Source organism: Daktulosphaira vitifoliae, unplaced genomic scaffold (genome assembly GCF_025091365.1).
Source record: "Daktulosphaira vitifoliae isolate Bord-2020 unplaced genomic scaffold, ASM2509136v1 Scaffold_1, whole genome shotgun sequence".
Lineage (NCBI taxonomy): Eukaryota > Metazoa > Arthropoda > Insecta > Hemiptera > Phylloxeridae > Daktulosphaira > Daktulosphaira vitifoliae.
In genome coordinates, this window is record NW_026099572.1 from 37258523 (window position 1) to 37276062 (window position 17540).

The following is a 17540-nucleotide window of genomic DNA, read 5'->3' on the forward strand; positions in this document are numbered from 1 at the left end:
AATTTTTTGTGAAAAAGTTGTCATTTTAAATCCCCCCCTGTGGGCAGGTAAAGTGTCAGATTTACAAAAAAAATATACCAAATGATAAGTAAAGACATCAAGCATCTATATAAAAAAAATTTTATTCATATGTTCATTTTTGAAAAAGTTAGAGCATTATTAAGTTAAAAATATAAAAAAAAATTATTTTACAAAAATCGTAATTTTTTATTAACTTTGATGTCAACTTTCACCACGAAGACAAGTCCAGAGGTCAAATTTTTTTTTTTAAAATTAAAGAATATTACATAAGCTTTAATTTAAGATATATATAAAAGTGTCAGACCTTCCGGAACATTTTCAAAAGTTAAGTTGAAAAAGTTCTACTTTCTATATGCATTTTTTATATTTGAAGCCCCCCCATATATAGGGAAATAGTCTGATTTAAAAAAAAAGTATATCCAATGAAAGATGTATATAAATACTACTTCTCATGAAAAAATTGTATTGATCCATACATTTTTTAAAAAGTTATAGCACTTTAAAGTAAAAAATGTAAATTATAAAATCGAAAATTTTCACACAAAAATAGCATTCGGTAGCCGTTTTCACCATGAAGACAAGTCCAGAGGTCAAATTTTTTTTTTTCAAATTAAAGTACATTACATTAGCTTTAATTTAAGATATATATAAAAGTGTCAGACCTTCCGGAACATTTTCAAAAGTTAAGTTGAAAAAGTTAATTTTTTGTGAAAAAGTTGTCATTTTAAATCCCCCCCTGTGGGCAGAAAAAAGGTCAAATTTACAAAAAAAATATACCAAATAATAGGTAAAGACATCAAGCATCTATATAAAAAAAAATTATATTGATATGTTCATTTTTGAAAAAGTTACGGCAGTTTTTAGTAAAAAAAATTGAAAAAATTTCGAAAATTAGCGATTTTTAAATTTGTAATTTTTTTGGAGGTTTCCCCCATTTACGGGGAACGAGGGAAATTTTTTCAATTTTGAAGGGTAATGTCTTCGACTAGATACGATTTGTGATCTTTTGACGTATCGTTGAAAGAAAACCGTTCGGTGAGAGCTGAGAAAAAGTGGTAACAGACACAAAAAAAAAAAAAACACATCATAGTAAAACCAATACCTTCTCAGCTTCGCATCGAAGCTAAAATATTTAGTGAGAGATCTTATATCTAATAATTTATATAAATGAAAATACATTTAATGTAGTAAATACGCGAGTATCACAAATTTATATAAGAACTTTACCCGTAATAATTAAACATTTGTACAATAGCTACTTCCTTGGCACACATTATGTTCTAAAATAATTCGATTGATTATTATAAAAACAAATATTAACTGACAAATAATTTTAGCACTCACAGTTACAATGATAATATGCACAAACCCAGACGCTGCACTAAATATTCAAAAAAATTACAAAAGAGAAAAATTATAAACTACCACAAAAAGAATGACGAAAATTAGTAACATTGAATATAAACTTGATTTAAATACAATAAAAAGGGACATTGGATGAAATCAGTAATGAATTTGTGGTTAGATTTCTAAATAGTCGTTAATCTTACACAATGTCACTTGATGGTTTCACAATATATGTGTCTACGATTATTTCACGATGTAACTTGATGAGTTTCTATGATTAACCTGATGAGGTAAAAAGTTGTAATTGTACTTGGGTGCTGTTTGATATCTGATAACTCACAATGTGTTTAATACAGATTTAAATACGGTACACTGAACTTTTTAAACAAATATAAATTATATTATCTAATATTATTGCTTGTAATTAGTATTGTAATTTGTAATTGTTCGTTAGTGGTGCACGTGTCATATAATTCGTCTCGTGCTAATTTTATAGTTATATTATTTAATATGTAAAGAACGGGATTAACACGGGACTAATTTCTAAAAAGCGTTACGTTGGTATTTTGTCGGGACAACGGGACAATCCCGTTTTAAACGGGACGTATGGCACCCCAGACTAGTAGGAATAATTCACATAGATATTTTGTACATTTTCTATAGTACTAAAATCCTAAACACAAAATTACGATAGGGTAAGGTGATGTAATATTACAAGGTTAAACACCTACGATTTTTTATGACTTTTATGAATGATTTGAAATCTGAAATTTGCATGAAAGCTGCTTATATATCTAACCTAACACCACACATTTCAATTATTGAAACTCAAACGCATCACATTTTAAATCGTTCATTTCATCTTTGAAGTGGCTAAAAATAATTTGTCCTCAGCTATGCCGAATGGGTTGAGTTAAAATGAAAATAAACGAATGTAATATTTTTAATTGTATATTCATATACACCTTAATGACATTACCTACTAAAATGATACATTTGTAAAATTTTATTTTATTCGAAGTTTGATTAGATTAAAATTGTTATGTATCTTCCGGAACTTAATTATTAATTAATGCATAGATTAATTAAATGGTGTTATGTATTAAATATTAGATTAAAGTTTAAAAAAAAAAAATGTTTAATTATATTTTGCCATGACATTCGTGTAACGTTGATCCTGTATATTTAGTAATATTCCACTAATACATTAATAAAAAGAGCGACAATTCCATTTAATATTTTTTGCATAATGGATGATTAACTTTTTATGTTATTACTTTAAACTTTTATTCATTGTTGTTCATTAATATTCAACAAAATTTCAAAACTTAATTTTAGAATTTTAATTTAATCAAATTGACTGTTAAATGATTTATCCCCTTGATATACATAGTGTGAGTAAGAATTTGTTTGTTTTAAAACAAGTGTTTGGTAGTTTTTTTATAAGTTATTTTTGTTGCGCTATTCGCCGAAATTAAATTTGTAAAAATTAGACTTGTCATATTTTTTTTTTCTCTAATCTTAATAATTAAATGCAATGTGTCAATTCCAAACTTAAGTATAAAAAACTGTATTAGCGTTATATAAAATGTCAAAATGATTGGCATACTACTCAACCAATTTATATATTTTATATTTACTTATCAATAAACAATAACATTGTAGGAATAAGACAATGATGATTTTTTGGCGAGAAAAAATATTATAAATAGCAGAGAAATCCCTTACAGTAAAAATTGTGTTTATTATTGTCGCACTTCTTACGTGTTGTGAACTAAAAATCGAATTTGTATTATTTTGTTTATTAGTTTGTGTTATTTATTAAATATTAATTGATACTGTCACTGAAATTATTCTAAAAACAAAGAAAAATCACCAGGCATGTTTTCAATTTACTAATAGTTAATACTAATATTATTTTATGACCTAATAACCTCACCCCAAATAAAAGTAACTCTCGCTTTCAATCCAACACTGTTCAATTTTTCTTTTATTAATTTTTTATAATTTAATTAATAAAACAAGTGTTTAGTTTCTTAATTTTATTAAGTTCGAATTACAATAATTTTTTTTTTCCATTTAACATTAAGAATGTCTTTTAGGTTTATTAAAATTTTACAATAAATTATTAGTAAAATGTTATTTAAATTTTAAAAATAGTCTATTTTGTAGTCTATGTTTGTTAACAATAATTTGTTTTTATTCGTAACATTCATGGGTTTATTATGAAGGTAGACTAGGCAAACACAAAAATAATTCTGAGAAGTATAAATAATGTTTGATATTTAATAGATATTTAAAACGAATGCTTATTTCAACTATAGAAAAGGTTTTACAAAAAGTAAGTCATAAAAACTATATATTTATATTTCGATATAATTTTCAGTTTAACAATTAAGTCACTTTAAATAATAATAATAATAATAATATATATATATTAACATTATTTCAAAATTATTTTATAATTCTTTTACTTCCTCAGTCTCAATTATAATAGGTTTTTTTCATAATACAGCTTTCAATACATAATATTATCTTACTTCCACAATTATTATTTATTCCTATTATTAATTTGTAAATAACAAAACAATTATTACAAATATAAATTAATTTTACTTTATTTAATAAATGCATAATAATAATTCTTTATTTGTAAACAATAAAACATCATTGGTGTCATATATATCAATAAGAAATTGATAAAACCAATGAAATGATTAAAATTACAATTTTTACGAAAATACACGTTTATTATAGGGAAATTCTATGCAAAAATTCAAATGCAATCTGACGCAAAATTTTTTTTTTTTTAATTGTAGCTTAAGAGTTCTTCTACAACATGCATGTATTGGTATAATCGTAATATTGCGTAATTTTGAGTTAAACTGTTTAAAAAACGATGTAAAATAAGTATTTGCATTTTTTTGTGTGTAAAAAATTATTAAAATTAAAAAAAAAAAGAAATCATGGTAAAATTAATACTTTCTCAGCTTCGCATCGAAGCTAAAAAAAAATTAAGGATATTAATTTAGCAGGAAAAAATGATTGAAGGGATAATAAAAATCCTAGAAAAAAACAAAAAAATACATTGTTATGATATTAAAGTAGAACTCATCCATTACTGTATCAATTTTTGGCCTTGAATTTTTGTACATGACCTTATAAGGATATAATAAAAAAAATGTGCTAAAAAAAAAAATTTTATTAGTTGATTTAAAAATGGTACTTTTGGCCGGCTAAATCAGCGTTTGGTCCCACTGTAAACCGTTTGCGTTTTACACACTTTTTAAAGATTTGTATGTCTTATAAAAATATATTATTGATTTGAATTTATAACACCGGTAGAAAAAATAATTTCAATAACGACATATGGGTTTATTTTTTTTAAACTGTTAAGATAAGTAATTTATGGACTATTACAACAGATTATTACCAATTGCTAAGTGAAGCCTTATAAAATGTTATAAATATAGTTCTATGATGTAATGATTGATTACTAAAAATAGAGTATAACATTTTATAAAGATCATAAGTTAAAATAGTTGTCAGTTATATTTGTTCCATTCTGTATACTTATACAGAGCGATCGGTTTATCATAAATCGCTCGATTATTATCAAAATAAATACAATAATGGGAAAACAAATATTTTTTTTAATGACCTATATTTTTTGATCTATCAGCTATAGATTACTTTTTAGAATTATACCTTGTAACTCTTAGGGGTATCAACTTTATTTTAGTTTCGATGGGATATTAGGTTATTTTATATATTCATCTTACAATATATAGAGTGATTTTTTTATCATAACCCAGTCAATTACTTATAGAATAATAATAATTTAAATTTTTTTTTTTATTACTATCTTTAGTTACACATTATTCTTGAATTATTAACTATGTAATACTTTTTAAGTTCATCCCTTATGCCTGGTAAGGGTGTCAACTTTGTTTTTTTAAATGGTAACACATATTTTTAATTTAATAAAATGTTTGAGTTTTTAATTCAATAATAAATGGCATTTGAATTTTTAATAAAACTTAATTTGTTTATTAGATATAAAGATTTAAAGTTTAAAATTTTTGAGTTAATATATAGGTATAATACACAAGGGATTACAAATACAGGTAGCTAATTGGGTTATGATAAAAAAATCACCCTGTATAGCATTATTTTAGCAATTATCATTTATTCCTCATATTCATTTTAAAGAGTAGTTTGAGAACTTTTTATTTGAATATTTGTTTCACAATGTAAGACATTTTGAACATTATTTTTTTTTTATTCCTATTAGTCATTATTTTTTCAACTGCACATAGCTATTGTTGTTTTTTAATGACCTATATTTTTTGATCTATCAACTATTGATCACTTTTTAGAATCATACCTTGTAAGTATTGGAATATCAACTTTATTTTAGCTTCAATATATTACATTCTCCAGAATATTAACTAATCATATAGTATTAACCATACTATTGAAAGTTGCCATTTTGTGTTCCCAATTGATATTAGAAGTTTTTGAATTGTGCATGACGCAAGTGTATTTTTCCCATAATATTTTCAAAATGAAATACTCTTTCATCCTTTTTAGCTATAAAATCTGCAAAGAAGTAATTTTCTTTCTAATTCTTGTTCGTATCTGAATTTAATTAATTGATAAAAATAATTTACATGTTATACCATTACCACCATAACAAAAGTTTAAATTTCCACAAAAATAGCACTAACATATCTAATACAATACAATAAAATCACTATATGTATTTTTTAATATATATCAAATCTACTTCCACAACAAGAGAAATTAAGGGAGTTGAGTTTTTAAAATTAGAAAACTTAAAATTTTCTTCAATAAAAAATAATAGAATATTTATATAGATAAGATAAAAATAATAAAATTTATATAGACATGACCTTACACTGATAAGAAATTATAACATTGACTAAATTAATTAAGAGAACAATTAAAACTACTGAAATAAATATTAATTAATTATTAATTTCTACAACTAATATTCTAATACTATAATTTATTATTCAAGAAAAATACATACTTTAATCAACTTTTAAAAACATAAAGTTACAATTTGTAGTTATGGTAGTATGAACATACTCAACTCTCATTTGACTTATATAATTGGTTTTAATATACTTAGAGATATGAGAAAAATTATGTTAAATTATTACTCAAACTGTTTTAGGAAAAAAAAAATGAAAGTATTTTGTTTGATATTACTCGTAACATATGGTAAGATAATTTTACGATCTAAAATAATTTTTTTGCAAAATATTAAGAAGAATCACGAAAAAACAAGCTTGTGATAATTATTCTATAATTTCCAAAACTTACGTACAGTTAAGCTTAAATTTATTGTGATTAACAAACATTTTATTTCCTTATTAATAACGCATAAATTATTTATATATAAGTAAAATTTAAACTATATTAAAAATATTATAAATTTAAAAAACTAAAAAATATTCAACTCAAAGCCACAAAAATTAATGAAAAGTCAGTTGAATATTTTTAATATTTTTTAGTTTTTTAAATTAATAATATTTTTAATATAGTTTAAATTTTACTGAATTAATTAGTCACAAGTGATCAATTTTTATTATATTTATATATAATTAATCTATTTGTATTACAGTGGACAAATTAGAAGCAGCTGGTTTGTGTTCTGGCCAAAGTAATATATTATAAATTTATGATACACTAAGTGATTTTTTCTTGAAAATACATTCAATTACTCGTAAAATAAAAATAATTATGGGATTTAAAAAACCCATAATGGAGTCGCAGCACAGTGGGAACAATTATAAATTATATGCCAGTGATTAAAATTATTACTACAAAAAACGTTATGATGCAAATCTATAGAAAGTATTTAGTTTTTAAAAGGAACTCCTATTTCCTTATTTATATCCTGATTACAAGTTATATGATTTATAGATTTAATACATGAATAAATACTTATAATAGCAATTAAATTTAGTATCAAATTGATTTTTAATAATTTAGTACTGCAATATTTTTGGAAAAATTATAAAAAGTTATTAAGTGGTTGGACAGAATGGTTCTTTTAATATTAAACACTCGATTACTCTTAAAATAATAATTATACTAAAAAAATTCTTTTTGATATAAATTTTATAGATTTCTTGATTTATTAATTATCAAGTTACTTTTTTTAATTTACCATTTATGCCATGAAAGGGTGATAACTTAAAATGATCTAATTAAGAATATTTCTTAATAAAGGTATATCCTTAAAGGTATAAAGGATAAATTAAAAAAATTATTATTCTTGATAATAGAGAAATATTTGAAACGAAAAACAGCAAATATGATTTTCATAATATAATTATTATTTAAGAGAATCGGGTGATTAAGAGAGGCTATTAAAAGAATAAATTGTATTTTGTTATCTCAATTAATCAATAGCCTTTGTTAGCTAATATTTGTTTTTTCAAATGGCAGCCTCCTTATTTATATTCATATTGAAAAAATTTGTTAGTTTAGTGAAAATTCTTCCTGAAAATATTATAACTAACATTTAAATCATTTTTATAACTTTTTTGTAAAAGGTAGATTAAATGAAGTATTTACTCGTTCCTTTTAATAGGGCAACACCATTTGATCGAAAATATAGACAAAATATAATTTTAATATGAATTGAATTAGAACAATGATGGTTTCTTATACGAAAATAGTATTTTTTGTTTAAGTTTGGGGGCATTTACAAATAAACGAGATGTCGGATAAATTTTTTTTAGGTGGGTTATGTCATTTTTATCATTACAGTCTCCACAATATATTGAAAGATATTACTAACTTCCAATATAATGCATCTATAGTTGAATTCGTCCAGTCATTTTCCTAATTAGATTATTATTTACTTTATTAACTAGTTAAGTAAGCATGTGATCATTTCAAAAAATCAAAGCTGATACCCATATAAAATAAAAGGGTTTAATTAAAAAGGAATATAATAATTAATAAATCTTAAATACTTTTATTAGTAGTTTATTTTTATGTGCAATAAAAATAATTTCTATTATTTAATTAATCTAGAAATGTGTCCAGAATGTAATGACACAATAGTTGATAAAGAATTTCCTATGTGTCTAACTTGTATTTCTAAAGATTCAGTTATTAAAGATATACTCTCCAACGGTAAATATAAAGACAGTTTTTTTATTTTTATTTTATTTTTTTATTATAATTATTATAATCATTGATTTATTATAGTGTTTGTATTTAATCAATATTATAAATAAACTTTTAACGATTGCTGTAAGTTCTTATTTCTCTTGATTTCTTAAAACATAACGATTGAATATTTAATAATTTTATAAAAAAACATAACAGCTCAATTCATACATACTAAAAACAGTCCAATTGCGAACAATATAATAACAATAAGGTTAAAAATAAAAACAAACACACATTACTTGAAGACTACAAGCTTAACATTTTTGAAATATTTTCTTCTTTTGTTTTTTTATTGTTAATAGAGAAATTGAAAATCACAACACACAAATCGCTTTAAAAGCAATCACTTTAACAGACATATAGAAATAAATTGTAATAATCAGAATTAAATGTTTATTTTTTAATTTAGATAATTCAGACAATTACGAATGGAATAAGTATTTAAATGATCGTGTCGGTGATGTTATTAATATGAATCCGTACAAACCTTTACCAACCTTATCTCCTATGAAAAACAAATCTTCATCAAGTAAATATAAAAGATACTAAATAGGTTAAAGACATTTGTTTATTATTGATTGTATCTTTTTTTATATCTATGGCAAATCTCTTAACATATATTTTATTTGTAAATCAAACCTTTTGTAAGAGTAACTGAGCTTTTCACACTGCACAGATTGTTCATTTCTGGCACTAAGTTTCCTTTTCTATCTTTTATCTAGCCCATTAGAAACGATTGCTTAGCTTTTGTAACATTTTATTGTGACCTAAATGGATATCGTGATGTACATTTAGGTCATTATCTGAGATGATATTCATAGAATTTTAGTATGACTTTAATAATTATCCACCTCAGTAGTACTCTTTGATACATTACACTTTTACCGATGGGGAACTATTTACGTTTTATCATATTATAATAGACGTATTAAAAAACATCATGAAATGTATTGAATTTTCAAGTTTGTACTTGTCGATGACACAGTTTTAACATATAATATAGTCTACACAGGTATTTTGAATAACAAAAAAGGGTAGTAAACTGTTTATTAATTACTCGTCACAATTTAATATAGTTAACACAATTGAAACACATTGACAATCTATAATCACAATAAGTAATTAGACATTTCGAGATGTAGGAAGGACAAAAAGTGCTAAGGCGTTGAAATAAATACACAGTATACATAGAGGTGTCACAAACGAGACGTTTAGTAGGGTGTCATGCAAAAATAACGATCAAGATGATCGATGAAACAAAATAGAAATCATGATCTGCAATTGACAGCCAACGTTTGGCTTGGCTTGGGTCAAAGATAGGGAAACGCACGAGGACTACTGATTGTGATATAAAGAGCTAGATGGCTGATATCGAGAAACACGAGTGATCACCTGTCTAGATCACAGCGCGGTACCTTATCAATATTTAAATGAAAATCAAAAGTATAATTAATAAACATTAAAAGTTTTTACTAAAAAATATAAAGATATAATTAATATAATTGTATTAAACGGATACAATGTATTTCATTTCATACAAATTTTTTGAAAATTTGTCCTTTAGCCTACCAACAAGGGAAAGATTCAAAATGGCGACTTTTGCATAAAAAGTTAGTGTTGACTAGTTAAATATTGAAAATGTTTCGAAAACACTCCAAGCATCAATCAGATGCTAAATTATAGCTAATAGTATTTAACATTGTTACAAACTTTAAGTTAAAAAAAAACTATGTGCAAATGACTGCAGTACTTAAAATTTATGTTATTTTTATGGTCAAATTTTATATTTACAATTTTAAATTGCTACATGCATTTTGAAAAATGTATGAAATAATATAATTTCTTCAAAAATACTTAATACATATTCTATTTATCTAATATATATTTTTTTTAATCAGATCATTACCCTTTATACAGATAGGGTTAAAACCTTGAAACATATATATCAAAAGTAGAGAGTTTTCAACATTTTTTATGTTTTATAAGGATATCAACTTTATTTTTTTTAATGGCTACGTACAAATTAAACTAGCTTTTAAAAGAAAAATTATTTAATTAAGTAAATTTTTACGTCAATGACAACTTTTGACCTATTACTCCGAAAGTTATAACTATTTTAAAATTTAGAGTTAATAAAAATAACATTACCCAGCATTAAGTTTACTTAATGCTGGGTAATGTTATTTTTATCACTACATCCTCCACCTTATATTTAAAAATAATAATAACTTCTGAAGTACGTTTTCAAAAATTGTTTTCAACCAGTCATTTTCCTAATTAGATCATTTTTTATTTTATTAGCTAGTTAAGTATGTATGTGATCTTTTAAAAAAATAAAATTGTTACCCTTATAAGGTATAAGGGTTTAATTTAAAAAAAATTGAATAATTAATTGATCGATAAAAATATAAAATTAAAAAAATCAAAATGAATTTCCTTAATATATTTATTATTTTAAGAGAATTCGAGTGGCTTAATTATTTATTTATGCATATAACATTTTGGCTTATATAAATGGTAACAAATCTTATTATATAGTACTCGGTCATGAGACTTTGGAAAAATTATTAACGAAGGTCAGATAATTTTTGCCGCTCGCCCGCGAGCGTTTACGACTTAAGATTTGAAATTTTCATCAGACCCGCTTAATGAGATGTCTAAAATATCATACAAAAATCATTTTTTTTTTTTGAGTTAATATAGGCATTGACTCATTTCTGCGCTTATGTTTATGGGGACTCTTAATTGTAAAATATGAATTTTTATGACGTGTAACATCACAAATTCGCGGGTGGACCGTTTATAATTTTTTGTTATGTCTACATTTTTATTTTATCGTGCAAGAAAATGTGCGAATGAACCTTTTTTTGGCCCAGCGGTGTCAACAGCTCATTATTTTTGCCGCCGTCAGCTAGATAAAGCGACAAACGAGAATCAATGTAATTAAAATCGAATTGTTTATCGGTATTGATCCCTTCCAAAAAGACTGGCCTTTAGATCGGTATTGACTCTTCATCTTGTGCTTCTGTCATTGATCATACTAGAGTGCACATGTTGTTGTTTTATTGTCACTTTTTTTTCAATGATGGAGTAGATCCGCCAACGGCGAGCAGCCGGGTGTCTTTTCGGTGAATCATCCAGACCATCGGATGGGTCTTTTCTGAGACCGGGTATCGTATTCTTTATTATGTTTTTGTAATGAGCTTAATTTATTAATTATTTTATTTCATTTTTATTTTATTATAAATTAACTTAATTTTATTTATGTGTAGAGAACACGTGTTTCCTTTTTCTTCTAGCCAACTTTAAGGAGCGAGTGTTCAGACCGCTCCTGGCATTTTTATAAATTTCCGATAAACTTTAACGCATGTGTCCCAATATCGTCCGTCATGTTTGTTATATTATTTGATTTTGTTTAAATATTTTATTTTATTTTTGTTGCTTTTCTTTGTCGATATGGTTTTTGATACACTCGTATTCTTGTCTATATTTAACTTTATTTTTTTTATCAATTAAATTAAGTTTCCTTATTAGTTTTAACTGTAATATTTATTCTATTACGCGAGTATCTTAAGATACTCGCGTGTATTTTATCTCTGTTCCTTAATCTAGAAATGGGCCACGGTATGTTTTACATAACAATCACTTACAATTTCAATTTTAATTAATTTTTGACGCCTTCCAAGTGTTGATTGTATGTTAGGGTTCTATCAAATTCACCCCTAGTTATTTAGGACATTCTTCAGAAGCAATATTTTGTTCATCTATTTCTATATATTATTTTTTGTTTGCCTCCCTATTGTTGAGATGAAAGACCCTTGCCACAGACTTACTCGGATTCAAAGTTATATGCCACTTCTGGAAATATTTTTACACTTTTATTAAATCGTAATTCAACGCTAATCTAACGCTGCAAATGTCATGACTTGTACTACTAGCGCCACATCATCCACATATATGAATTTTTTTGGATCATTATTGATGATGTCATCCGCATACGCATTAAAAAAAATTGAAGACAATACAGATTGTTGCACAAGCCCATTTTGAAGGAATTTGTGCCCGCTTACCTTATCGTTAAGAGATACATAGATTTGTCTATTTGATAGTAGATTTTCTAGTAGTCTAATCGTCGTTCTACACTTTGTTATTTTAGTCAGCTTTAATAGTAATCCACTCTTCCATACAGTATTATACGCATATGAGAGGTCTAGGAAGACTGCGACAGATTTCTCTTGTCGCTTGAAACCATTGTCTATGTGCGTTGCTAGTACAAGGGTTTGGTAACAATAGTTCCTACTTTCCTAAATCCGGCTTATTCTATTAGTAAGGATGCTTCTACTAATGGTTGTAAGTGCGCTAAGATAAGTATTTCAAAAAGTTTGTAACTTGTTTACTATAGGGATATTGGCCGGTAGTTAATAGGATTGGGAGCTTCTTTATTTAGTTTTAAGATAGCTATCACTTTCGTTTCACATCATAGTTTTGGGAGAGTATTCGTGTTTATTGTTTTATTGGCCAGTTTTGCTATCCAACTGATGACACTCCAGGGACCAAGATTTTTAAGAAACTCTGTCAGGATTTTATCTATTTCAGCTGCTTTTTTATTTTATTACAGCTTTTAGAGCCTTATAGATCTCTTCATCTGAGAAGTCTGTAATAAAAACCGATTTTTCTTCCCATTTCCTTACGAGTTTTCTTCTTACTTCTGTTGTTTGCGGTTTAATATTTGATTTTTTGAAGAGAATTTTTACGATATCATTGGCTGCAACACGTCCAACTTTCTTGAAGGCTGCGTAGCGCCAAATTTTCTCATAAGAGACTAACTTTTCCTGCTTGATTGTATATAGTCTATTTCTTCTATCGCAGCTATCCATCTATTACTTCTTTCATCATACAGTAAGGCCATTAATCGATTTGCTATTTCCTCATTTCCAGATTGATCGTATTCACACAATAGTCAGTCACACTCTTTGCTCCACCATGGTATATAGTTCTGTTTATATCCTCTAAGTATTGTTAAGTTTTACATATCTGAAGTAGTTTTGTGAAGTAGGAGAAATGCGATTTATGTTTTCTTTCGTGTATTTGGTATAGTCTACCCACCGCGCTTTTCGTAGATTCTACCTAGGCATTTCGGGTTTATTGATTCTTGAAAAATTGACCCCTATATCTATGACTACTATCTTATGTTGGCTTTTGGGGAATTTAAGTAGAATTTGTCATGAAACTCTTAAAGATTAATCATCCTTGTCTCTTAATACAAAACAAAGGTCAGGTGAGGTAGTTGTCACCACCGACCTGATTCGAATGTACCACCCTACTTAGCGTCATAGATCAGATGAAGAAGGCCGAGCGCAGCCCAACCAAAGAAAACCGCGCCATCCTCGTTCTCACTTAGATAACCTCATTATGTGCTATGTGAGTTGAAGTCACCGATGTAGATTGTAGAGCTTTCTTTAACTAGGAGAACTGAGTTGGACCACCTTACTGGTGGGGGTTTATATACGTTGTATATTATAAGATTTCCCACAGAAATGACAATCGAGTTTTCATTTCCGGCAATAGTATTAAAAGTTGTTCTTTAACGTTTTGGTTTACATAAATTGCCAGTCAGTGTTTTACATGTCCTTTATAGTCAACTATATTGAAACCAGGCACCCTTAGGCGGCTGGTCTCATCTCTCAGTATGTGGGACTCGTGAAGTGTCAATACATCTGCATTCTTAAACAATTTTCCTAAGATATCAGACTTTGCTCTTGTCAAACCTTCAATATTTAGGTGTACTAATCGTATTGTTCTTTGTGATTCTTTGTTGTTTCTGTGTTTTCCGCTGACATAATGAGGTTTTAGGATTTTTTTTTATTTTTGTTTTTATAATTTTTTTTGTAAAAAATTTTTCTTCTCTTAGCTCTATGGCCACGTATATCAGGGTAACCCTTTAAAGGGCTGTTCATACCAATAAAGCCAGGAGATCCGTGGACGTTTGGCTATCGGTTTGAAACTAATTCGTTTCGTGTGTTCATTTAAGGTACTTCGTTGAGTTATAGCTATGAAAATACTCTAAGATCACACTATTTACAAAGGAGACCACAAGGAGGTTTAGCATTACCTCTACCCATCGAGTGGCTCATATTAAAAGAATCATTCTATATACAACAAGTTTATAATTTTTTATTATTTCTCGGTAAAAAGTACAATACTAAATTATAAAATATCAATTTTATACTAAATTTAATTACTATAATAAGTATTTATTAATTTATTGTGTCAAGTAAAAGTTTAGGATTGGGGTAGCTGACCTCTAGTAGTTAGGATAAAGACGAGGAAAAAGAAGTATTTATTCATGTATTAGACTAATAAATCACGTGTTGCTTTTGAAATAATTTAATAGTTCCTTCCAAAATTTAAACACTTTTTACAGATTTGCATTGAAGCGTCTTTTATAATAGTGATTTTAATCATTGTTAAATATCATCTATAACGTATAAGGGATTAATTAAAAAAAAAACTTAATGATTACTAAATACCTATCCCCACTGTCCCACGACTCAACTGTGCTAGATGTTTTCTCATGTATATATATATATATATATATACAAGAAAACATTTTGTAAATAAATATTTTGTTCAAAGAACTTGATATTTGCAACATAGATTTTAGTTTAAATAATCAGAGTTTGATATAATTTAATTAATTTAGGTAAGTGCATAAAATGTAATAGTTTCAAAAAATATGAGAATACGTGTGAAGAGTGTTTAATAGATGATCAAAAAAATCAAAAAAACATTCAAAACCCAAGATATAAAAATGATAATAAATAGTTTAAGGCTATTTCATTATTACAAATTATATATTTTGTATCATAAACATTATAATCATTGATTTATTATAGTGTTTGTATTTAATCAATATTATAAATAAACTTTAAACGATTGCTGTAAGTTCTTATTTCTCATGATTTCTTAAAACATAACGATTGAATATTTAATAATTTTATAAAAAACATAACAGCCCAATTCATACATACTGAAAACATACCAATTGCATACAATATAATAACAACAAGGTCAAAAGTAAAGAAATAAACACAATGCTTGAAGGCTACAAGCTTAAAATTTGTACAGCATTTCCTTCTTTTGTTTGTTATGTTGTTAGCAGAATATTTGGAAAACTTATCACACAAATTGACTGATTTAACAGACAATTTAAAGATATTGAACATAGACTTAATAATTAAACTTACATATTTTAGCTTCGATGAGAAGCTGAGAAGGTATTAATTTTACTATGATGTGATTTTTTACAACTTTTTCTTCTTTTCCCTATACTTTTCTATTAGCTGTGTGACACAAAAAATTGGCTTCATCTTTGACTTTTCAGGCAAAAAACCAAACTGGTTCTTTGTAATTCATAATTCTCCTCTTTTTCTTTTGTCCATTACTTTTTCCCAAATCTTCATACTATGACTCAGCTTTATGTTTCTATAATTTCCATACTCCTGTATGTCTCCTCCAACTATACATATCAGCAACACAATACTATTCCTCATACCACCGCCAGGTTTCCTTGTTGCCTGGCATTCTATTGATATCCTACTTGTGGTACATGGACACTTCTTACATTCAACACTTTTTCCTCGAAAATTAATTTAACGAATATAATTCTGTCACTTTTCGTCACTACTTCTACTACTTAAATTTTCATCTCTTCATCAATTTTTATCCTCACACAATTCTTTGTATTAGACTTACCCAAGTATATTATTTTATACCCTCACCTATTTCCCTTACTTTCTCTCCCTTCCACTTACTTTCTTACACACAACAAATATTAACTTTTGTCCTCTTCAATACTTTTACTAATTCTCTACTACTACTAGATAATGTCCCAACATTCCACGGACCTATTCTTACATTTTACCTATCTTTCTCCCTTATACACGCGTCCAGCCTAGAGTTGAGTGATTATTTCCTACATCGTTAACATTACAAGTGTTTGGTTGACCTCCTGTACACATTACAGGTCAAATAGTTACCGCACAAGTTGTACATATCCCCTATCAACAGGGGCAATATACCATACTATAATAGATCATTATTCCTTTTACTGAGAAGGTTCAAAACTTCAATCATATGTATAAAAAGTAGAACTTTTTCAACTAAGAAAAATCGATTGACTAATTTTAAAAGAATCGCTTTTTATACACCAACTGAATTACTTTTTAATATTAATTAACTTATTAATTTTTCATAAAAATTACAGAATTAAATTATTAAATATCAATTTCATACTAAATTTAATTACTATAATTAATACTACCTACTGATTGCAAGTGTTTTTTTATAATAGTGATTTTAATCACTGTGAGATATCATCTAAACTTGTCCCCGCTGGGCTGGGTTTTTCAAATTGAATTTAGATTTCTACTCAATATGTCAAATTTCATTACCTAAATGTTATAGTGATGATAAAAGCTTATGTGTTTATTGTAGAATAATCAAACATACACATAGCGTATAAATGAAGTATAAAAGAATTCGGAAAAATTCAAGAAAATAATTTAAGTTTTCCTGTAAAAATATTAATTATAATTTTAATATACATAAAATAAAATGTATTATTGTTTTTTTAGCTTCGATACGAAGCTAGAAGGTATTAATTTTACTAAGATATATTTTTTTATGTCTGTCACCACTTTTTCTCAACTCTCACCGATTTCTTTCAACAATACGTCAAAAGATTAAAAATCGTATCAAGTTGAAAAATCTGATTCAATTAAACAACTTGATGCAACCAAATTAAATATTATCACTAAAACGACTTTTCAAACTAATAGAAAATACTTATTTCAAACTTTTAGAAATATTAGAGACTACTTCTACTATTTTTTTTTTTTTTTGTATTCTATTATAATTTAAAAAGACACATTTTTTAATATTTATATGTACTA

General features: G+C 26.3%; 1 protein-coding gene across 1 annotated transcript; it reads left to right on the forward strand.

Moving 5' to 3' along the window:
- The first annotated feature begins 3620 nt into the window (after positions 1–3620).
- Positions 3621–15538, forward strand: LOC126893839 (uncharacterized). Its single transcript, XM_050664362.1, has 6 exons — positions 3621–3709; positions 6572–6618; positions 7022–7060; positions 8446–8547; positions 8996–9115; positions 15290–15538. Exons 2-6 carry the CDS (start codon positions 6582–6584, stop codon positions 15409–15411), a joined length of 420 nt encoding a protein of 139 aa, XP_050520319.1. The 5' UTR covers positions 3621–3709; positions 6572–6581; the 3' UTR covers positions 15412–15538.
- The last annotated feature ends 2002 nt before the right edge of the window (positions 15539–17540 follow it).

Excerpts from the sequence above, each read along its gene's own strand:
- LOC126893839 (XM_050664362.1), top strand. The coding sequence starts at position 6,582 with ATGAAAGTATTTTGTTTGATATTACTCGTAACATATG. Across the intron at positions 7,061-8,445 it reads TGGTTTGTGTTCTGGCCAAA|AAATGTGTCCAGAATGTAAT; the intron begins GTAATATATTAT and ends TAATTAATCTAG. Across the intron at positions 9,116-15,289 it reads GAAAAACAAATCTTCATCAA|GTAAGTGCATAAAATGTAAT; the intron begins GTAAATATAAAA and ends TAATTAATTTAG.